At 31.0% G+C, this 25,485-nt stretch overlaps 3 protein-coding genes across 3 annotated transcripts; all 3 read left to right on the top strand.

Moving 5' to 3' along the window:
• Positions 1–1,558: 1,558 nt before the first annotated feature.
• On the top strand, positions 1,559–2,473 carry LOC103498175 (metalloendoproteinase 3-MMP-like). Its single transcript, XM_008460690.2, has one exon. The coding sequence runs from the start codon at positions 1,559–1,561 to the stop codon at positions 2,471–2,473; it is 915 nt and encodes a 304-aa protein (XP_008458912.2).
• Positions 2,474–12,364: 9,891 nt separating this feature from the next.
• Positions 12,365–13,279, top strand: LOC103498174 (metalloendoproteinase 3-MMP-like). Its single transcript, XM_008460689.1, has one exon. It carries the CDS (start codon positions 12,365–12,367, stop codon positions 13,277–13,279), a length of 915 nt encoding a protein of 304 aa, XP_008458911.1.
• Positions 13,280–15,266: 1,987 nt separating this feature from the next.
• Positions 15,267–16,157, top strand: LOC103498173 (metalloendoproteinase 5-MMP-like). Its single transcript, XM_008460688.2, has one exon. It carries the CDS (start codon positions 15,267–15,269, stop codon positions 16,155–16,157), a length of 891 nt encoding a protein of 296 aa, XP_008458910.2.
• The last annotated feature ends 9,328 nt before the right edge of the window (positions 16,158–25,485 follow it).

The following is a 25,485-nucleotide window of genomic DNA, read 5'->3' as shown; positions in this document are numbered from 1 at the left end:
TCATAGCAGGATTCATGACCTTTTTTGGGATAAATAAAGAGTGAAGTTCACAAGTCCTCTACCCTCCCAAATTCTTGGTCCAAACATTCCATCAAGTTTTTCAATTAGGTTTCATTTAAAATTTCATTCATATATTAGGTTGAATGAATTGAAGAAAAAAAGCCTTGCACATTTTTTGTTTTTGTTTTTTTTTTCAATTTTTCTTTTGTTATCAATTTCTTTAGTGTTGGCTAACTATCCACAGCTTGATTAATGAGTTGCATGATTGAGAGGAGATTTTCAACAACAAGTCCTTAATCTAATGATTGATGAAAAAATTGATTAAGGGAAGATTTTTTTATCTAAACTATATTTGAATTATTCTTGTGATATATTTACTTCCAGTAGAATTGTATCACTTACGGTATATAGTGGAAAATTGAATGTGCTATACTTAAAATTATAAGGTTGTTCTTATGATTTATACTTCAAAGTAATAAAATCTCTTATACCGGGTCAAAGATCTCCCATACATAGATGTTGTATCATCGAACTAGGTTAACAAGGTCTGGTGTTCTTACTATCTCTACTTATCTATACTGATAGCTATTTCTACTATATATTGTTTTGCTACGGAAACATCCATTTTTCACTGTTGTTGACACATTTCTTATTTTATCACTTTTAGAGGTATACATTTATTATCTATTTGACCAATGGGTTTGATAACAATATACTAAAAATATAAATAAAATTATTTCCAAATTAAAGTATAAGATATACATTTTTCTAAAAAAACCTCATCAACTTAGTTAATATATCAGAGGTTAACAACATCTAAGTTTCTTAATGGAAAAAAACAACTTTAATTATTTTCTTTTCCAAAACAAATAATTATTTTCTCCCATTTACAGATGATTAGAGAAAATGTTCTCATAGCTTTCTACTTAATACAAAAAAATTATTAGCATATTTAGAGATTTGGTGTAAAACAGGAAATTAAATATAACAGTTGGCAACTTTAATTATTTTCTTTTCCAAAACAAAACAATTATTTTCTTCTCATTTATTAGAAAATGATTAGAGAAAATCTTCTCATGGCTCTCTACTTAATACAAATTCTTACCATATTTTTACATTTGGTGTAAATCAGGAAATTAAATATAAACGTACAAATAATCAAAATAATTAATTGGTTAAATATTTACAAGAATATAAATTCAACACCGTTTAAACTCTAAAATTTTATAACTCAATACATTTAAATTATTTATCAGAGATTTATATTTATTTCACTTAATTTTATATAAAATCAGCTCAAGATTATCGTTTAATTACAAATATTTGTCTAATAAAAAGCTGAAACTTTCCAATTATTGAATAATTAATTATATTGAATTTTCATTGAAGGAAAATGCTGAATTTTCCAATTATTAAAAATAACGGCCAAGCAAAAGCAAATATAGCTTCACTTCTTGGCTTTGTTTTTCATGCAATTTTGTCTTTAAAAAGGTCCCCAAAGTCTAAACCCATCTTCACACTTCATAGTAATTTGCCTTTTCTCATTTCTAGCTTCAAAATGGCTTCTAAGTTATGTCTCCAACTCTTCCTACTTTTGGCCTTTATTACACCTCATTTGACCTCGGCTCGTCATCTTCACAGCCACAAACCTTCTCCATTTCTATTTCCCAAGCATCTCATAGGAAGTAGTAAAAACGATAGCATCGTGGAAGGAATTCATAAAGTCAAGGCTTACCTTCAACGTTACGGCTACTTAAGCAATGAAAATGAAAACAACTTGAGTACAGATGCATTCGACGACGACTTGGAATCCGCCATTAAATCATACCAAAAATTCTCCAAGATTAAGGTAAGTGGAGTCTTAGACAAGGAGACCCTACAACAAATGTCGACACCTCGATGTGGGGTGAGAGACACTTTCGTATCAGTAGCACAACAAGAACATGAGAATAAGAGTACTAATATTGAAATTGGTGGTTCACATTACACGTTCTACTACAATAACGTAAAATGGCCAGCTGAGAAGAAGCATTTGTCGTACGGATTTATCCATAATTTTCCACCACAGCACGTTCCAACAGTGCTTCGAGCTTTCCAGACATGGGAAGATAATACAAAATTTTCGTTCTTCCTAGCCCCGAGAGTACAAACAGCAGACATATTGGTAAGTTTTGAGAGAGGAGAGCATGGAGATGATGAACCGTTTGATGGACCAGGGGGAATATTGGCACACTCGTTGGGAGCGGTCGATGGGAGAGTGCACTTTGACGCAGATGAGCAATGGGAAGGAGGTCCTGTTGAGAAACGGTATGACCTCGAGACTCTTGCACTGCATGAGTTAGGACATGCGCTTGGGCTCGGCCATAGTAGTTCCTCATTGGCCGTCATGTGGGCTTATATGTATGCCGGTTTCCCCAAGACTCGCTTGACTATTGACGATATTGAAGGCATTCGTGCTTTATATGGCCCTTAGTTAACTTTCAAATTCAACATTTGTTTTTGATCCTTTTCCTTTTTTTTTTTTTTTTTTTTTTTTGAATAAACGATGCTATGTTTGCTTTTGTTTGTTAAACTTTCATGGTTTAATTGAAGTAGAGATTTATTTTATGAAAAGTATTATGGTGCAATTTGAGTTGTACCTAATCTAATTCTTCTCCTTTGCTTAGTTATCCAACCATATATTGTTCAACACATAGACAAATCTTTTCTTCTATTCTAAAAATATAGTTTTGGATTAGCATTGACCATTGTCAAATCCATATTTATTTTTTATCATTATTTCCAAACGTTTCCATGTTTTCGATATCAACGTAAAAGTGAAATAATATTTCCATTATAATGAATAAAAATCCAAGAAACACAAAAAATATATAATCTAAATAGACATGTGGTTAATTATTTGAAAATTATAAGATATTTATTTACTTTTCGTTTTTCGAATTTTTTAGCTTTTATAATTTTTTAGAAATATTCATTGAAATCACTATATATATTTTATCAAAAGTTTCATTAGAATTTCAATAAAATGAAAACTTCATTATTTCTATCAACATCAATATTTTAAACTTTGATTGTCATCATACATATATGTCAAGTGAAGCTGATTTGAGCCAAAGTTACATAAGACATGTTTAGATGTGTGATTATAAATATTTAAAATCAATTTTGTCGCTTTGAAAATTACTTAAAAATCTATTTGAATATATCATTTAAAATCAATCTTGATAATATGAAATTTACAATTAAGTATATATTAAACTAATTATGAATGTACTTTGAAGTAATTTTGAACTTGACAAAAGTATAAACAATTTTAAAATCACTTCGAAGCATTGTCCACTATTTGTACTTGTGACATTACATGATCTTTGAAGTTTGGAATAGAGGATTTTACATGGTCACGGCTATGAATTTTAGATTAGAAATCATTTTATATCTCTCGACTTTCATGAATGTAAATAATATGATTTTGGTTTAATTTTAGTTAGTAACTATAATATGTTTAATTAATCAAGGAACCCCGTTATTTCTGTTGAAAAAAAATATTAATAAGTACCTACGTGAGAAATCTCATAAAATTTTAACAAAATTTAATCCCTTGGGGCAAAAATATATGACTACTGAAAGTTATTAGTGCCTTACTATGTACTTGGAATAACTACCGGATGAAAGTCGGAAACAACTTACAAAACTTGCAAAACAGAAATTCGTGAAATGTTAGAGCCATGAATCACACTATCTTTTAAGACATTTTTTTTCACAGTGCAATCAAGTCAAAACGAATATCACGTCTTCCTAGGCCTAGATTTAATCCGTTTCTCGATCGTAATTGTACTAGAATTCGATTGAAATACTCACACCCTTCTAGAATGTGGTCGAAGAACGTGTAAAATCAGAGTAAACCCTAAGCGTGTAACCCTTCAAAACTGGTCTATTTGTGTATTTTTCCAGGATTCATACTCCATTTTTCATTTCCCACTTTTTTCGGTTACTTAGCTTTGTTCCAATCACTGGTGGCGGCGAACAATTGGGAGCATCAGCCACGTAAGATATGAACATGGACTTGCTTATTTTCATTCTTTGATTGTTGAGTTTTCAACCAATTCTTGGTACGGATGAGGGAAGCATGATTTAAAATTGTTATCATTATTATCGTCACAACAAATAGAAAATCATATATGTATTATAGATATGAGCTCAACGAATGCATGTTGTCTCTTAAAATATAACATATACTACTACAAAAAAAAGTTTACTTGATGCTTTTTACTTGTCCGATATTCGTTTACTCGAAACTTTTTAATGCGTCAAGTAATTCAGTGTAAAAAATAAGAGAAATTTACTTGACAGTTTTTAAACATCAAGTAAAATTACACTTGACAGGAAAAAAGTGTCAAGTATATGAGATTACTTGATTATTGTTACGCGTCAAGTAATCTGGTGTCAAGAATAAGGGAGTTTTTGTTTGACAGTTTTTATGCGTCAAATAAAATTATATTTGGCAGTTTATAAACATAAATATATAAGTTTTGTTGACATTTTCTATATGTCAAGATTTAGTTTATTTTTTACACAATTTGCCTGTCAAGGATTTTTTTTTTTTAAATTTTCAAATGAAAAGTTATATATTTTAAAGTTTCAATATAATTTATCTAACGCCTGTTTTGAAGTTCAACAATGATGAACAAAAATAAAGCAAGAGTACACAAATGTACTAAACTACAGATTAATTGAACAATTGAATGAACTCAAACTTTCCATCAAAGAACTAATTATATTTTAACAAATTGTATATATATATCAATGAAACACACATATAATAACGTTGGTCATACTAGTAACCTGAGCATTTTTGTTATTATTTCTCTAGCTAGTAAAATAATGAGATCCTAACGGTGGCAAGATGAATGAAACTGCACATTAGTGTTAAAAAGCAGACTATGAGTAGAAGCATAAGGAATGCTAGTGATAGAAATTGAAAGTAATGTAGAGGATACATTTCAAGGAAAATAACACGATTTATTGAAAGGTTAACAGACCTCCAAGACTAAGACGACCAGCCGTGCAGGAGCATTCGTGGTGGACCTGAGTTGAGGCAGTCATCCGTGGGGGATCCACTATGCGAAAATTTGTGGAGCGTCAGCCGTCATCCATGGGGGAGCGTCAGCCATGCATGGTCGAGCGGAGCTAGGACGGTCGAAGTTTGGAAACCAGCTGTGGGTGAAATCTGGTGGAACGTTATGCTAGCCAAAACGATTGACGGTCAAGAAACCATCCATGCAGAAACGTCTGTGGTGCGAGAACAATCGACGACAGTGGTAGAGAAGGGGAACCATATGTGCGATTGGAAAATGTTGAGGAAGGGGAATATGAAAGGGTTTTCGTGAAATTGGTGGGAAAGCAGAAATTTGGGGAAAAAAAGAGGGAAACTTTTTTTTTTCTTTCGAGAAAACGGAGAAAAGAAAAATATTTACCCTTATGTATTACTTGAAATTAAAAAAAAGGAAAATTTTCATAAATATAACAAAGCAGTAAAATATTTACGGCCCGTATAACAAAACCCATAAAGTTAACAATTTTTTAAATATTACAAATTTGCTCTTCCGTCTTTCTTCTCATCTTCGTCTGTTTCATTATCTTTTTGTTTCTTTCCAGAGTGTTATTTGGTTCATCGTGTATCAAATATAAAAGATTTATTTTGTTCAAACTTTTTTATTTGGTTGTTCAAAATTGTGTATTAAATATAAAATACTGGAAAATAAACGATGATTTAGATAGCCAAATCTAAACGATTGTGTAAAAAAAAGAGCCAAATCTAAACGATCATGTATAAATTTAGACAAATCTAAACGATCGTGTATGAAAAGAATTTAAAAAAAATCGTTTAGCCAATCTAAACAATCGTGTACCAAATTTTGAAAAAAAATCGTTTAGATCTGGCTATCCAAATCTAAACGACCGTGTACCAAATAATAGCCAAATCTACACGATCCTGTACCAAATATCTAAACGATCCTGTATCAAACATTAGTCAAATCTAAACGATCATGTACCAAATATGTTACAAGCGTTGTTGACGACGTGGTTAACGAAACATTTTTTGTATCTTTCATGGTGGGCCTGTGGGCTTTTTTCGATTTTGGAATTATTCTATACGATGTAAATTTTTTGTCACTTTGTTATATTTTTTAAAGGGGCTCTTGCAAATTTAGCAAAATTAGTTTGATAAATTAAGTCCATAGCACGCTACTTTTAAATTTGCAAAAATGGCAAAATTCAAGCCCAACCCACATTTGAAAAATGAAAAATTACAAATCTATCAACTAGAATTATCAACATTTTCATGCATCCCTTGATATGTTGTTGATACACTCGAGTGTAGTTGATACACTCGATGTGTGGTTGATACACTCGATGTATGGTTGATACACTTGATGTGTTGTTGATATACTTGTTATGCTTTGTTGATACATTTGTTATGTTTTGCTAATACACTCGATAAATTAAATAACACTTGATACACATCATTGGTTTTATACACTTGATATGTTGTTGATACATTTATTAAACTTTGAAAATATACTTAATCAATTAAGGACACTTGATGCACTAAGCATGATATATTACATTATCGATACACTTGATTAGGTTTAATACACTTAATAAGTTTGATACACTTAATACACTATTGATAAACATTTTATACTTTCACCGATACACTCGATAGATTTAATACACTTGATGCAGTTCATATGTTTGATACCCTTGATGTACTGTTGGTATATTTTCTATATCTACCGATACGTTCGATTGCTTAAAATACACTTGATACACTTGAGATTCTGATGATACACTTAATATACTTTACTAGTACATTTTGATACATATTATATATTTGCTACACTAAGTTACATCATTCATATACTTAATAATACTACATTGAATTGCATAAAATTTGAAAAAAAATGGGAACCAATATAAGTACATTACAACACTAATATATAAAACTGATACAAAGTGGGAGAAAAATAATGATTGGGGCCTTGAAAAGTGGGAGAAGAAATATGAGATGATTAGGACATTAAAAACAGGAGAAGAAATAAGTTATTGAATGGTAGTTTGAGAATAATAAAATATTTAAGATAGAATGTATTTTAAAAAGTGAGAATGTTGTCATGTTTGAAAGCATAATTTGAAAGAAGTTTGAAGAAAGAACTTAGATTTAACAAAAACTGATTATCGAAAATCTGGATAAAAAATGGTGAAAAATAAAAGAAGAAGAAGATAAAGATGCCGAAAATAGAGATTGAACGAACGATATATTTTTTTTAAAAGAACCTACAGAAAACCAACCGAAAAATAGTGTTTGAGAAAAAAATATATTTTTTATTATTAGATTAACTTTTTATTATGAATACAAATATGATATAGAGGTTTACAAAAAAAGAAGAAGAGAAAGTGGATGATGAAACATTAAAGAGATCAATAAAGAGGAAAGCAGGGGCAGTTTGGGAGTAATAAAAATTTTAAAGTAAAAAAATATCTCCAAAATATTTTAAAGATTAAAATTTGTCATATTTGCAAAATTTAAAAAGTACGTATCATAATTGCTAAAACCTATTCTCATAGTGCTACCCAATACAATTTTCCTTTTTTAAAAGACATCTCTAAAAATATCAAATAAATAAAACTAATCTTGACACTTTTAATATGTCAAATATTGGAATAAAAAATAAAAAATAATAATGGATTTTTCCACTTGTTGTTATTCTTGACATTTTTTCATTTTACTTGGATAGTCTTTGTTAGAATTGTTAAGTATTTCAAAACTGCAGGCGTAAGTATTGTCAATTTTCTAGTATTGATATCATCTTTCTTCTAATAGTAGCATCCCATATAGAAAATCAACGAACGAAACTTTATGGATCTACCGAACATCAAGATTGTGGATAGTGGAGAGAAATTCTTTTTGAAAAAGACAAAGGATTATTATAGAAATTAATGATCTCATCTTCAACCAAATAGAAATTAACTTTATTTATAGACTTATTCGTGGCCATTTGAAAAATTATGTATTTTTCTATAATTTAGTTATTAGTTTTCACTCGTGATCTATTCACTCGTGATGCATTCATTCGTGATGCATCCATTCATGAAACTAAGAAACATAAAGAGCTATTAGTTTTTATAAAGTGTGATACATCCGTTCACGAAGAAACACACAAAATAACCATTTATTCAAACAAAAATTATATGGCTATGATCGACAACAAATTATCAATGACAATTACAGAAAAGAGTCGATAATTGGCGATTGGGTTTCTTTCTGTTATAAGCCCAACTCCGTGAAAGAGACTAAAAAGAGATACTTCTCTAACCTTACTTTGGATCAAGAATCAAGATGATGGTCATCTTGAATTCGTTCATGAATTTCAGTACTTGTTTCTTGATTTTTTTTCCACTGTTTGTTCTACCCAGAGTATATAGCATTTGAGTTCATATCAGATTATTTTGATTCACCTTGATATGTGTGTTTCTGTTGTTTTTGCCTTTTCATTGTTCTTTTCATTTGATATGAATATAATTTCCTACAATTTGTCAATGAAGATGGGTCGCTTTACAATCTGTGTCTTTGGAGTACAAGAAAAGGAATATTGAAAAATAGGACCCAAAAAAAAAAAAAAAAAAAAAAAAAACACCAAGAAAAACCGATACCAATACCGAGTGATGAATCTTGGCAAATGCATCATTGTGGAGCACTTGAAGATTGATTTTAAAACCATGCTGCTACTACCAACAAAGACACTACCGTGTAATCGTTTTTGTTCTGTTAATGTACTTCCCTCGTTGATCTTTAATTCTTTTCAATATTATTTGAGGGATTTCGATTGTTTATCTATGATTGATTGATTTGTTCCAATCTGTCTGCAATTACCCATTACACATTGTCTTAGTAGTATGCCTATTGCAATATTATTACATTCAACTTGCTTATCTTGAACTCTTAGAAGTATATCAATAGCTGTATGCTTGGTGTGTTTTCCTATAATGTTTCTATATATCTGAATGAAAAGCGAAACTTCTTCAAATAAAGTCTAACTCTATAGATTGATCGTATATATGGCTTTTGATGATATATATCTCTCCAATTTATAATTTACATGAAACCATGGACATTAATGTGAGTCCACCAACATTTATTAACATAAAACTTTCTCACAACCAGAAAGGTTTCAAATGGTAACCGTCAATGGTTTAGAAATTTGTTACATATAATCACATTAACATCCAACTATCTCTACGATTGTAATTTATAATTCATAGAAATGACTTATTTTCTTTTTAGAACATTAACATCCAAATGCACCTATCTTCATCGTGAAAATGAAAAGAAAATAAGAGAAAACTAAGTGAAATTCAATGGCACTAAAAGAATTTCATTTTTTTATAAAATGGAGTAGATCACATAGTAATTAAGTAAAAATGTCGGACAAAATAGCTTTTAAAAGTATTAGTACTAATTATTATTTGTTAGTAAATTTAAAATTAATAATATTGGAAATTATATTATAGCTTACAGAAGTAGATTATAGATATACTTCATTTATATAGGTTGGAGTTCATTATTATTTTTATTAACGCGAAGGAATATGGTGTTAAGAAAATTGGAATCTATTTGATTTATTTTATTAACGTGCTGACGTAAGTTCTAGTTTTTTTTTTCTTCGGATGATGATAATAGATGTGTTTTAGTTCTAGTTTATCAAAGAAGAGAATTGAAGATTTGCTGTTGAAGGAAGAAGATGAGGGTCGTGAGGCTTTTTGCAGTACATAAACACCGAGGGAAGGCTTTTCTTTTTCGTGTATTTTTATGTGTGAAAAGTTAGAGGTATAATATGTGAGAGTTGAATGAATCGGTATAAATTGATGAGTGTCATTCTCTCTTCCCTTGAATTCGATTTATTACCATTCTTATTCTTATTCTTATTGTTTGAAAGTTCAGAATGGATATAATTTATTGTCCAAATTGACTGGTCGATTGATTTAGATTGATATACTGCTTGCTATCTCCGGTGAAAATTATTACCAGATTCGGATCGTTTTGTATTTATGGAATCGAACAAGCATTTTGTAACATATATCATTCCTATAGTATTCTGTATTCTGCCATGGCAGGCTGAATTATGTGCTCTTAAGCTTCAAATTACCAACTTTGGTTCCAATTTTCTATCTTTTTCCTTCAAGTTTTTTCCTCCAAAAAAGAAAAAATTCAAAATTAATTAACCAATAAAAAAATTATGGTGGGTGGACCATTCATGTTTAAAAATTTGCAAACTTGTCACATATTTTTCCTTTTGTAGATATGAAAAAAAAAAAAGGTTCAACCCGAATGATATACTTGATATAGTTAATATACTCATACACTCGATACACCTGACACACCTAGTATGCAGGTTCATATACATAAATGTTGAAAATGACAATATTAAACATTTTAATTTAGTGAAAATTAAGTAAATATTTTTTGTGACATTTAGGTAAATAAAACAATTCAAAATTTTTATAAATTATAAGTTGATTTTTATCTACTTTAGGGCAAAAAGTGAGTTGTTATGGTCACGATCATAATAGCTTATACTTGTGGTGTAGATTATTTTAAATTGAGTTATAATATTATGTATTCATGATTTATATAATTTTATGATAAATATATATTTTTCTTTTTCCAATCGTTTAACAAATATTCAAAATATTTTATCATAAATCTAAATATTTTGTATATCAAGTATGTATCATGTGTATATGAAATGTGTATCTAGTGCATACCACATGTATCAAATGTCTATTTAGAAGGGTATAAAGTGTATATCACATGTATATCAAGTGCAATCAAAGAGGATATCAGTATTGTATGAAGTAAATATTAGTAATATATTGAACGTGTCATGTACATACGATAGTGTATTAAGATGTATAAGTTGTATCAGGTGTACTATTAGATGTACTAGGGTGTATCACATGGGTGGAGATTTTTTTAGTGGTAAGACTCACAAACTTTTTGGGCTAAATTAAATAAGGAATGAAGTTCATAACTCTACCATTCTAACTTCTTGGTCCAAACATCCCATAAAAATTTTCAATTAGATTTCAATGAAAAAAAGCCTTGAACACTTTTTGTTTTTGTTTTCTTTTTCAATTTTTTCTTTTGATACCGATTCTTGAGTGTTGGCTAGTTGTCCACATCTCGATTAATCTTGAGGATGATCTTACAATATAATTTGCGTATGCCAAAAAAATTCATTGAAACATATACGAAATCAAACATTAAATCCTAAAGAGGTTGAAGTCACATTCTCGTAGAGGTACTTTTATTATCTATTTGGTCAATGGGTTTCATAAAAATGTTTATACAAAAAATAGGAAAAAAATTATTTCCAAATTAAAGTATAAGATATATATTTCTCTCAAAAATCTCATCAACTTAGTTAATATCAGAAGTTACCATCATAACTTTTTTTAATGGAAAAAAAACTTTACCAACGTTAGTTATTTCCTTTTCCAAAAAAAATAATTATTTTCCCATTAATTACAGAATCATTAGAGAAAATATTCTCATGCCTTTCTACTTAATACAAACAAATTATTTGCATATTTAGAGATTTGGTGTAAAACAAGAAATAAAATATAAAGTTTACCAACTTTAATTATTTTCTTTTCCAAAACAAAATAATTATTTTCTTTTCATTTATTAGAGAATGATTAGAGAAAATATTCTCATGGCTCTCTACTTAATACAAACTCTTAACATATTTTTACATTTGGAGTAAATCAGGAAATAAATATAAACGTACAAATAATCAAAATAATTAATTGGTTAAATATTTAAAAAATAATGTTTGAACTCTAAAATTTTATAGGTGAATACAGTATAATTTAAGGAAAATTGTGAATAATATAACATTTAACAAGGTATTTATAAATATTTGTCAAATTTTATAAGTGTAAATAGTTTGTTAAAATTTTTTACTTTAAAAAAATCCCTCCATTTAAATTATTTATCGGAGATTTATATTTATTTCACTTAATTTTATTTAGAATCCGCTGAAGATTATCATTTAATTGAAAATATTTCTCTAAAAGAAAGCTGGAACTTTCCTATTATTGAATAATTAATTATATTGAATTTTCATCAAAGGAAAATTCTGGATTTTCCAATTATTCAAAATACGGCCGAGCAAAAGCAACAACTTCACTTCTTGGCTTTGTTCTTCATGCAATTTTGTCTCTTAAAAGGTCCCAAAAGTCTGAACCCATCTTCACATTTCAAATACTAATTTGCCTTTTCATATTTGTAGGCTTGACAATGGGTTCTAAGTTATGTCTCCAACTCTTCCTACTTTTCGCCTTCATTACGCCTCATTTAACCTCTGCTCGCCATCTTCGCAACCATAAACCTTCTCGACTTCTATTTCCCGAGCATCTCATAGGAAGTCGTAAAAATGATAACTTCGAAGGAATTCATAAAGTCAAGGCTTACCTCCAACGTTATGGTTACTTAAGCGATGAAAAGGAAAACAATTTGAGTATAGATGCATTTGATGACGACTTGGAATCTGCCATTAAATCATACCAAAAAGTTTTCAAGCTTAATGTAAGCGGAGTCTTAGACAGGGAGACCCTACAACAAATGGCCAGGCCTCGATGTGGGGTGACAGACGATTTCATATTAGTAGCACAACAAGATCACGAGAATAATAATACTAATATTCAAATAGGTGGTTCACATTACATGTTCTACCCCAACAAACTAAAATGGCCAGTTGAAAAGAGGCACTTGACGTACGGATTTATCCATAATTATCCACCAGAGCACGCTGCTGCAGTGATTCGAGCTTTCGATACATGGGAAGCCAATACGAAATTTACATTCTCCCATGCAGCAAGAGTACAAACAGCAGACATTCTGTTAAGTTTCGAGAGAGGGGATCATGGAGATGGGAAACCGTTTGATGGACCAGGGGGAGCATTGGGACACGCGTTCGGGGCGATCGATGGTAGAGTGCATTTTGACGGAGATGAGCAGTGGGAAACAGGTTCGTTTTGGCAAGAGTACTTTGATGTCGAGTCTGTGGCATTGCATGAGATAGGACATGCGCTTGGGCTCGGCCATAGCAGAGAGCCATCGGCCGTTATGTGGGCTAATATGGACTCTGGTGTGACCAAAACTCACTTGACTATTGACGATATTGAAGGCATTCATGCTTTATATGGCCCTTAATTAATTTTCAAATTCAACCTTTGCTTTATTTATTTATTTAAATTAATGATGTTATATCTTTGCTTTTTGCTTGTTAAGTTTTTTCTTTTTTGATTCCAGAACCATTATCAATGGTTTGATTGTAATAGATAATTGTGTTATACCTAATTTAGACAATATTTTTTATGTGTTCAATGTTGTCATCATTATAACTGAATCGATATTTCAATTATAAATATACAGAAATCCAAGGAACGCAACAAAATAAGCACAAAAAAGCTAACATGATTAATAATTATTTGTAAATAAGAAAATGTTTACTTACTAATGCATTTTTTTTTTGTTATTTTTTAAAAATATCCATTGAACTTGCTATATTTTATCAAAATTTTCATAGAAATCTTGGAAGAAAACTTCATAGACTCAATAAAACTTGAATGAACTTACAAAAGTCAAACCTACACTTCATAAGACTCAATCCACTGTTCTTACATGTGTAATAGTATGATCTTTGCAGTTGTGTAATGGATTAGAGGCTTTTACACGGTCACCATTAATTTTAGATTAAAAACCATTTTATCTATAAACTTTCAGGATGGTAAGTAATATAATTTTGGTTAGTACCTATTTCGGTTTTTTAATTTGCACCTCCATTTAAAGGGGAGTTTGAGAAATAGCAAAAAATAAAAAAATAAAAAAAATAAAAAAAGTATGATAATAGGGTTCATTTACTACATTTTTTAAATCGCGAAAATACAATAGCCCTTTGTTAGTCATCTGATATCATTACTTATTTGTCATATTTTCTATATCCGCAATATTCAAAAGAAAGGTGTTATTCCCTTTTTTTTTTCCTAAATTTTTGTTGTCGTCGGATGTAATTTTTCCTAATTTAAAATATAGAACCACAAATGAGAAGAATGTTGATCATTTCTCTCTTTTGTTCTTTATAAAATATTTGGGTCCTTAATAAGTTTAATTTATTAAGAAACCCTCGTTTCCGCTAAAAAAGTTATTATCCTACCTATGTAAAAAATACTCATAAAATTTTAACAAAATTTAATCCCTGAAGACTAAAATATATGATTACTAAAAGTCCAGTTGCCTAATGTTGGAACGACTACCCTTTGAAAGCCAGAAACAACGGATAAAAAATTCGCAAAACAGAAATTTGTGAAAGGTTGAATCATGGATCGTACTATCTTTTAAGACGTTTTGTAGTTTTGTCTGACATGCAAGCAAGTTGTTTCCTTCCCAAGTTGATGCCAACTGGCCCTCTCATCCATTTGGCCCCCCTTGCATGTCCTTGGAGATCGAGATTGAGGTTGAGGTCAACAAATTCCTTGACAGTGACTAATATATGTATCATTCTTCTATATTATGGAACATCTCAAGGTCCCAAGTTCATATATTGAATGTTTTGTTTACAAATAGGAAAAGAAAATAGATCCTTAATTAATCTTATAGGAATAAGAAAACCCCATAAACGCAATTACAAATAAAGCATGACAACCTTACACAAGAGGTAAACTCGTAGTCATTAGAGTGTTGAGGCAAGCAACCTCTTCTCGGAGTTATAAACTCAGTGTTTTGGCAGCATGTGACAGCTAGAGATGAATTCACTGGGTTGAATTTTGTCATCAACAAACAAAAACACTAACTTTAATTACATGAAACTCACATTTTCGAACACGTCCCACAAACGAAAAAAAGAAATTAAAATTATAAGACAATAATATAATCTTTTATTTACTCTAAAAATCATCCACTTAACTACGTAATTAATTACCCATCTTAATTATCTGTTCCACTACAATATAGTATTATAAGAGAGCTTGATTTTTCCAATTATTCAATTACATATACCATGCGTATATAGCGTACCTTTTGGCTTTCTCCTCTCTTCAATATTCAACATTAATGCAATTATATTTATAAAAAAGCCCCCAAGAATCCAAAGCAAATCTTCCCCCACATCAACCCTGAATCTTTCCATACTATTTTCCCAATGGCTCTTCAACTCTCTCTTCAACTTTTCCTCCTTATTGCCTCTGTTGCGCCTCACGTGATCACGGCACCTGTTCGTCACACCCACATACCTTCCCATCTTAAAGGAAGTCGTATAGGTAACAACATCGAAGGAATCTACAGTGTCAAACTTTACCTCAAACGTTATGGTTACTTAATTACCAATGTACCGAATACCGATTCTAACGACACATTCGACGTTCTCCTAGAGTCGGCTATTAAAACATTCCAAAAATACCATAGCCTCAACGTGAGTGGTGTTTTAGATAAGGAGACATTAACCCTGATGTCTCTACCTCGATGCGGGATTTCAGATATCGTGCACAATAATAATGTCATGGATAACAACATTCAAATGAATAGTAGCAGTTTTCATTCTCATTACACATTCCTTCCGGGGAACCCGAAATGGCCGATATCAAAATACAACCTGAAGTACACATTTCTTGAGGGCTTTCCAAATGACTTCAAAGAACCGGTGATGAACGCAATGGACCAATGGGCGTTGTTTAGCTTGTTCAGATTCTCAGAAACCATAGGAGGTGAAGAGGCTGACATCACATTTAACTTTGTGAGAGGGAACCATGGAGATGGCCATCCATTCGATGGAAAAGGAGGGGTATTGGCACATGCTTTTGGGCCATTGGATGGGAGGGTTCACTTTGATTGGGATGAGGATTGGGCAGATGGTTCCGTTGGTGGTTTTATAAATGTGGGGATGGTTGCTTTGCATGAGCTCGGGCATGTGCTTGGGCTTGCTCACAGCACCATCAGAGACGCCATTATGTGGCCCTACATGCACGTCGGTGAACAAACTAGGGGCTTACAGTTTGATGATATTGAAGGCATCCAAACTTTGTATGCTCCATGAAATTCAACTCTCAATGCATCAATTTAGACTTAATTTATTTTTTAATTCAGGCAATAAAGTTTTCGTTCTGATCATACTTTGAAGATCAAATTAAATAGACTAATCTAACCTCATATTTCAAGACAAAATAGGTGAGAATTTAATTATTATTTGACATGAATATTTTAACGTGTTCATTTCTTTCTCCCACATTACTAGAAGAAATATAGGCTTTAATGTCGGTTGGGAAAAATGAAAAAAGAACATTAATGTCGGTTTTAAACCGACATTAAAGATCCGCCATTTTGAAAACCGACATTAAAGGTCCATTTAAATTTAAATTTTAATATTTTTATTTTGTGAAAAAATTAGACACTTTAATGTCGGTTTTCCACCGACATTAAAGGTCCATTTATTTTTTTTTAATAATTTTTTTGTGTGAAAAAATAACATTGTCTCTCTCTTACTTTACTCTTTTCGATCGTCTGCTATACGAACTCCATTTCTCCAAATCTTTTCGACCGTCTCCAAATTATTTTCGCATCCCTTTTCTTCTCCAAACGAATCCCCTCCATTTCTTCTCTGATGGCTGTTCCTTCTCCAAATAAGTGATAGATGCCACCATTGTTATCGTCGCCACCAATGTGCTTGCTGCCGCCACCATTGTTGTTCTGATCGCCCACCCTTGGAAACAAATTCGGCCGCATTTCTCTCCTTCTAAACAAGCTCGTCCGCGTCTTCTTCTCACATTCTCATTCTCCCTCTCACATTCACAGGAACGGTAATTTCCATCTTCTTTCAAGTGGTCGCGATTTTTTTAATTTGGGGTTTAAGCTGCATGTTTTTTGATTTTGATTTAGATTGCAAACCACCCATCAATCTCAAAATTCAATTTGTTTCAGTATTTGAGTATTTGTGGACAATATTTATCTTGCTATCTTGCGTTTAGTGGTTCGGTTATTTCATTCTGATGAGGACTGAGTTTGGGTTTTGTTCAAAATTCAACATGAGTTATTTCAGTATTTGAGTATCTGTGGACATGATTAATACTTCTAAATCCTAATTAAGGACTCCTAACATAACTCTGATCCCCTATAATCTAAACTAAATCTCCTTGAAATTTGAAAAAGAAGCTAAATTAGATTGCTGAAAATTCTGCAACTTTTCTTTCTTTCTTTCTTTTTCTTTTTTGTGTTTTTGTGTTTTTTTTTTTTTTTTTTGTGTTTGTCTTTTAATCAATTATTCACATTCGAATCTGCCTTTGAAGGACGAAGATACAGTTTTCAATCGCTGGAGAAATATTCAATTGTATTGGGTCACGTGTTACAGTAAAAGGATTCACCTCCATTATGCCATGGTTGGCAGTAAAATGAAAAAAAACTACCTCAATTTCTGAAGGGAGAGAAGATTGAAGTTGCAAGAGTGGATCTTTATCAGGTAGCTCTAGTAGCCTCTGAAAACATTACCAAATTGCTAACTATTTGCGTGCATTTCATGTTGTTTCTATAGAAGATCTTGAAATTTTACTTCGGTGTTATTCGAATCTAATTTAAGAAATAAACAATTGCTACAAGAGTAGGACATGAGATATGCTCTTGATCTACAACAAGCGGAATACTGCATTTGGAGATGGATGAAAAACCACCATTGTCTTCTAATGTTTCAAAATATTTAGAGGGTTGAAGACATGGCAAGCGAAACACGATCTACAACGCTATCGATCAACTCCAAAATGGAGACCTGTAAAGGTAATTTGCATTTACACGTAATTATTTTTTATGAAACATAAGATTAATTTGTATTTCAATTTATATACATGCAGTGTCCTCGTCAATTGGATTCTGTAGGGTGTGGGTACTACGTGCAAAAGTACATACATGAGATAGTGCATAATTCTAGTACTTCTATTACTAGCCTTGTAAGTTTCTACTTTAACTTTTTACATATTACAATTTATGATATAAACTCATACTTTCCATATCTTTCTCTTTGTGTGTAGTTCAATACCAAAAATGCATATAGGTAAGAGGAGATTGACGAGATTCAAACTGAATGGGCAGCTTTTGTTAGCAGATTTGTGTAAGCTTTTAAATGTGTTTTTGGTCGAGTTAAGTTAGTAGTTGCTTTTTGTAGTTAGGTTAGTAGTTGATTTTTGTAGTTAGGTTAGTAGTTGGTCGAGTTAAGTTTTTGTAGGGACGGGCAGTCCTTTAGTTTTTTGAAGGGCGGGTGGTCCCGTACGAATTGTTGTTTGTTAGATAGTTTGTACGTATACTTTAGTTAGTGAAGGAACTTTCTATTGTACACATACATTGTTTATTAATCACGATCTTATATATTATCTTTATATTTTTGAGTTTTCACTTACAGTTGTTGGTTGTTTATTTAAATATGTGATTAGAAGTTGGATGATTTTATTTGTTGTAGTACTATGTAGAAGGGTGGAAAGGTGTGCTGATATTTTAGGTGTTGGATGATCGTATTTGCTGTAGTACTATATGGAAGTGTAGAAAAGTGTGCTCGTATTTTAGTGTTGGATCTTATGCATTGTAGGTGTTTATTATTGGTTTGCCATGGATGGCAGGATGTGTTGTTTGATATGTGTGATTATATATATAAGTGGATATATTGGAGGATTTGGAGTAGTTGGACTTATAGTGTTGAATATAGTTGTGTTTATTGATATGTGATTATATGTAGGTGTTGGATGATGTGTATTTGTTGTAGTTCTATATGGAAGTGTATGCTGGAATTTTAGGTATTATTGTGTGCATTGCAGATGAACTAGTTATAAGGCATTGAGTAGTAGGCATTATAGCTAGTGTGCAAGCCATTTGTTTTTTATTTTGTATAATATACGATGACGAACATTTCTAGACGTAATTCGACTCAAATAATATCGGTTTTGCCGTCATAAAAACTATTATAAATACGACATTAAATGTTTCTTTAACATCGGTTTAAAAACGACATTATATGTGTCTTTAATGTCGGTTTAAAAACGACATTAAAAACAGCTTTAATGTCGGTTAAAAAAAATAAAGACCTCTTTAATGTCGGTGGAAAAACGACATTAAAGATGTATCATAAGTGACATTAAAGACATCTTTAATGTCGGTTTAAAAACGACATTAAAGACAGCTTTAATGTCGGTTATCTACCAACATTAAAGATGAACCGACATTAAAGACCTTCAATAACACCTTCAAAGATGTCGGTTTATAACCGACATAGAAGGCCTTTAATGTCGGTTTATAACCGACATTAAAGTTATCTTTAATGTTGGTTATAAACCGACATTAAAGCCCAACCGACATTAAAGACCTTTAATAACGCTTGCAAAGATGTCGGTCTCCAAGTGACATTAAAGGCCTTTAATGTCGGTTTAAAATCGACATTAAAGGCTTGATTTCTTGTAGTGTTGGTTTTGTTTTCAATTATTTGACATGCACGAGAATTTAAGTGATGGTAAAAAAACTGCAAAAATTGTTTGAATAAATCAATTTGAAGACAAATTAACACGATTTTGATCTTTGAAGTTTGAGTCTCCTATATAATTCATTTGTCCAACGTAACTAGTTGAGGTTCAAAAAAACAAAAGCACGAATTTTTTCAAACTCACATTTTAATTCTTGAGGTTTCGGCTTGGTAGTTAAACATGACATCGCTTCTCATCTCATCTGGATGAAAATTAGTAGTCACTTTTTCAATGACAAATTTTAAACCAATAATAAATTTTCAACCTCATTTACTAAATTAATGAAGAATTTATAAATAATTGAATTTGGGACTAATTAAAAGTCGACATGTGTCCCAAAATAAAATTGAAAACATAAATTTGACGAATCCACAAGTTTTCATCATAATCGTTGGATCAAATTGACTATATGGTCCAATTAAATATTATTATTTGCACTACAATCCAATTGAGTCCAAAAGAATGCTTAATTTTGTTAAAATGCTAAATAATATCCAAATTCATATGGTTGAAGCCAAAGGGTTTGATCCATAGACCAACCAAACTCAAGTCGATAAAGCCGACCCCATGTAACTTTATAACTTAAGGGTTTCCTTCACTTGCGAGGGTCAGAAAATTTTAGTCCAGAGAGTCTAAAGAGAATTCTCCCAATAACACTAAGACTAGCAAGTGAAGATGAAATTGCTCGATGAAGCTCAAGTTTTTTAGAAATACGAGTATTCTTCGGATCCTTCAACTTCAAGAACATCAAGTGTTGTCTACATTCAACCAAAAGTGAATAAGAGAATCAAGTACTAGAGCGAACAATATCACATCAAATCAATACAAATACAATATTAACACAAATTCTACTTCACAAAACACAATTGTAAGGAAACCTCATTCGTGTGAACCCTCAGTCTTCCATACTCACTTTTTAGGAATATGCCATGCATTGACACGTCTTTTATGTATGGATTCTAGATGTACGTAAAATGCTAATTCATAGTAGGAAAAAAAAATATACCTATACAACTTTTTGGCAATATAAACTTTGGTTTTGATTCCTTTTTATGATAAATAGTATTTCAACAAAAAGGAGTTAAAGTTCTTTAATAGGTCAGGAATGGACTTTGGAGAGAGATGTAAGCTATCATGACTAGCCTAACAGTCTCTTTATGTTTTGAAAATTGGATTAATAAATTCTTGGGGCAAAACACGAAGTTTAGTTTGGAAAATTTGCGAAAACAAAAGTTAATTTTACAAATGGAAAAATCAAATAATTAATAAGGAAAACGAATACTATAATATGAATATTCTAAATTAAAGTTAAATATTAATATTAGATGTCCATAACCTCCTTAAGTTACAAATTCATCCACTAACCTCTCCATCAATTTCTATAACCTTCTTGTCCCCTATTTATATTTGGTTTTATAACCATTATTCTTGCAACTCTATAAATAGAGGTTGTAGAATCATTTATATACACACCACAATCACAATTGAGTTCAATTGCCTTCTCTTCTTTCTCTTTTCTCTCTTATTCTCTTTGGTTGTTTCCTTGTTTTTTATTTGATAACACGTTATTAGCACGAGTCTCTACTACTTTGAAGGCTGTGTAGAAATTGATTTTGATTCATGTTGAAGACCAGCTAGAATTTTTTCCATAATTATTTAGGTATTTATAATTTCGTTTAAATATGGTGAGTTTTTTTTTTTTTGTGATTTTGTCGTATGTATATATATTTGGTGTATTCATCATTGATCTTCTTATCACCATCATTCATCTTTCTTGAATTTAAACATAAAGTTGAAAGAAGTTGAATTTGAACATTTGATAACCAAGTATGCAATATATGTGAGTTAATTGTAAAATTGTTTGCTAAGGTACATTTGTCATTAGTTTTACAATTTGATTTGATCAAATCGGAAAACTTTACTTTGTTCGAGTATTTTCATATGTTCAACAAAAAAAGCATGCACTTTATCCTCATATTTTGGTAGAATGACTAAATAAAAAAAATTGCAATTACATAGTGTAGATGAAAAAAAATCTTTCGGTTTCAAGTTATTATGTATGATATTTCATGGTAAAACTTTTTGGTGTTAAATTTTGGGTGCATGAGATATGTATATAGTGACATATGTACCGTTGTATAAGTATATATTCAAACTTAAATTCTATTTGAAGTATATGTATATATGTGTGTGGTTACTATTTTAGACCATAGACAAATTTTGTATTTGTTGAGGATACTCTTTTTCAAGGTTGTTAGGTAAGTTTGAGTAAATAATAATAAAATAATAATAATAATAAAGGTTATGAAATCAAAATTCTAATTTCAATCTCTTAGAACCATCAATTTAGATTAAGAACTATCATAATGTCATGCATTTATGTTAAGAACTATCATAAATCGCAAATTAGTGCATCGTATTTTTTAATTTAATCTTATATTTGAAATAATTGATTGAGATGCTTTTCTAATTAATTTATATGAAAGTTTAAATTAGGATTTCTTTTTATTAATTGGATTTCATTTTACTTGACAAATATTGTGGTAATATTTATCTTCTATATATATATACGTTAAAATTATATAATGTTAATATTATTTTTCAATATTATTTTGTTTGTTTGTCATGCTTTGTGTTGTAACTTATTTGATTGTTAAATATTTAAATTATTCTCATGTGAATTTTGTGAGTCTTAAAATTTTATATATAGTGATTATATATACTTGATTAAATTTTTTTATGACAAAGTTAATGAAAGTTATGTATAATAGTTAATTATTTCTTAAACCAAATTTTGATTTAATGCACCTGAAGTTGCATAAATCAGTTAGTGCTCATTCTTTTTGCAATGCACTAGTAGTTGCACATGTCAAAACATCTTTGCTCTTGCAATAACAATTTGAGAGAGAAATTTTGAAACATTATATCGTCCTTTTATTAAGTATTTTGATGGAAGTCTTTATTCAAACAAGCCTTCATTGCTAAACCCTTATACCCATCATCCAATATTCTATATATGATATATGTTATATAAGTAGTACATATGTACACACATATATATACATACGTACGTATACCTACATCGATACATATGTACATACATATCTATATATACATACATATCTATGCATACATATATATAAGTAGTATGAATAATATACTTCTAGATCACATCTCTTCTTTCGGCTTTGAACCAAAGATTTCCTTTATGTCTATATCTAAAATACAATTTTTACCATTTCATTCAATGCAGAAGTCCAAGTTAATCTATGTTAATATAGATAGGAGGGATTCTGGGTCACACTTCCATTTTATGATGATTGGGCTTTGGGTATTAACATTATCCCAATTATCACTTCCTGCAATGTGCTTCTGCTCATTTTCGAACTCAAACCCCACATGTCTAGCTTTTCCATTCATGTATTCAATCCGACGTATAATGAGGCTTTTCACATTCAGCTTTTTGATTCAAGACATCTCCACCATCTTCCCAACACTACTAGAAAAAGACCCTTTCTTGACGGTTGATTTTTTCTTTTCTTGACGGTTTCTTGAAAAACCGTCAAGAAAGGGGCGGTTTAATGAAAAAACCGTCAAGAATTTTGATTAAAAGGCGGAGGGGAGGCAATTTACAGAATTCTTGATGGTTTTGAAACGTCAAATAATATGCAATTTTTTCTTGACGTTTTGAGACCGTCAAGTTGTTTATTTTACATTCTTGACATTTTTAAAACGTTAAGAATTTTTATGAGTTCGATATTCTTGACGTTTTTTAAAACGTCAAATGTACATATTTATCCGTGACGTTTTAAAACTATCAAGAAATGTCGATAAATTCTTGACGTTTTAAAACGTCAAAAATTTTCATTTTTAAATTTATTGACGTTTCTTGACGTTTCTAAACCCTAAACCCTAAACCCTAAAAACGTCAAGAATGTTTTATAAAAAAAAACCTACTTTTTTAAAAATATATTATTATTTTATTACTATTTTTATTATTTTATTATTATAATTAAATTTCTTTTTGAAAAAAAAACCCTAAAATTCTTATTCTCTTCATCTCACAGCCGCAACGCCCGCCTCCCTCATCTTCTTCTTCTTCTTCCTCAACCAATTGCCGCCACCTCACCCCATCTCGTCACTTCTCCACCGAATCTCGTCGTCAGCCCCTCTTCTTCGAAGACCACCCACCGCAGCCAACCGTGTGTTTTAGCCGTTCGCCGACAGCCACCGAATGCACCGCACCGACGACCACCCACCGTTTGCCTAAGCCAAGCGTCGAGCATCGCGTCATTCTTCTCCCCGTGTGTAGTCTGACGAAGCCCAGCCACTGCCACTGTAGTTCTTCAAGTCACACACCAAACCTCAGCCAACCCGAGCCAACCCGAGCCGAGATCTCTGTTGTCCAAGTTGATTTTCTGTTTTCTTCAGCCGCGTGCATCGAGCTACCTCCTAAGCCAAGCCGCTCGCGAGCCACCCTTCCTTGCAGCTACTTGAGCCAGTGCTTGGTAAGAGAGAAAATGTGAACCATGTAGTTGTTTCCTTAGCCGATTTCAATATTATTGTTGAAATAAATTGTTGGGTTGATTGGGTTCATGACCGATGATTTTTCTTGATGGGTTAATTTCTTATTATTGTTTTGAAAACTATCACCCAAAACTTTACCTTTCGTTATATTTTTGTGCATATATTTTTTACACTACATTCATTAAATGATATCTATAAATCTATAATAATACATTTATTTAACATCTCCACCTTGCAATTATTAGATAGAAAAACATACCACTTTAATGAATTCATATGGCAGTTTTATATGCATTTTTAGGTGACTTTTATTCATTTCCAATAAGCCCACCATTGACATGTGCTCTAAAGTTGTCTATATTTTAGGAAAAATTTATAATACTTTTGCTAAAGAAAACTTTGTATACCTTTTTATTTTATTAAGGTCCCTCTCTCTATGTTTAATTGCAGAGAAGGGCCTTCATTTAAAGGGATAAAACAGTTGGTAATGAGGACCAATGACAATGTTACAAGTTGATATTAGCAAAAATAACAAGGTTGAAAGTAACTTAAACCTTATAGTATCCCAAACTTTCTTTGTCACTTTTTTTTTCCCTTTTTGTGTTGCCATCAAATTTTCTAAGTTGATTCAACCATCCATAGACTTGGGCAAGGAGATTGAGGGGATATGAAGTTTCTTGATGTTGGAGATTTAGTGTTCACTTTAACCCACAGTGTGTATTGGCCAATACAACTTTGTTATTGTATTATTTTCAATTAAGTTTATAGGGGAAATCATGGACCACCAAGCTTTTCTATTTGGGATATCATTGAAGTTATCTTATAGGGGAAATCATGGATCACCAAGCTTTTCTATTTGGGAGGATATTGAAGTTATCTTATATTGAAGTACTCACTAGAAACATTTAGGAATTGTTTTGGATGTACTTTATAGTTGATTTCATCTACTTAAAAAACCTAAAAAAAATCAATCAAAATAAACACTTATAGTATGTATTTTGATATTCCTTTGTGAAGAAGGTAGAGTACCCATTTAGACTTTGTTTTAATAATTGCATTTGTTTGCATGCAAGTTCTTATTCTTTTGTATTTTGATTGTTGGATTTTAATGTTATAGATTTGGTTATGGCCTATAGTAACTTGTATTCTTTTTATTAGTAGGAGTTGCTAAAATCTTGTATTTCTTGTATTCTTTCATATGAATTTCTTTCATATTATGAATTTCTTGTATTCTTTCATATATTATAATTCAAATTGATAACCATTACTCAATAAATTCTCTTAGGACTTAAACTTATGGATAGATCATGGATAGGAATTTATTTTCTTTATTTGGTTAGTTGGTGG

Source organism: Cucumis melo, chromosome 9, assembly GCF_025177605.1.
Source record: "Cucumis melo cultivar AY chromosome 9, USDA_Cmelo_AY_1.0, whole genome shotgun sequence".
Lineage (NCBI taxonomy): Eukaryota > Viridiplantae > Streptophyta > Magnoliopsida > Cucurbitales > Cucurbitaceae > Cucumis > Cucumis melo.
This window is presented reverse-complemented; position numbering and strand designations above follow the sequence as displayed.

What these genes read in the sequence shown, in the direction of transcription:
- LOC103498175 (XM_008460690.2), top strand. Translation starts at nt 1,559, where the DNA reads ATGGCTTCTAAGTTATGTCTCCAACTCTTCCTACTTTTGGCCTTTATT.
- LOC103498174 (XM_008460689.1), top strand. Translation starts at nt 12,365, where the DNA reads ATGGGTTCTAAGTTATGTCTCCAACTCTTCCTACTTTTCGCCTTCATT.
- LOC103498173 (XM_008460688.2), top strand. Translation starts at nt 15,267, where the DNA reads ATGGCTCTTCAACTCTCTCTTCAACTTTTCCTCCTTATTGCCTCTGTT.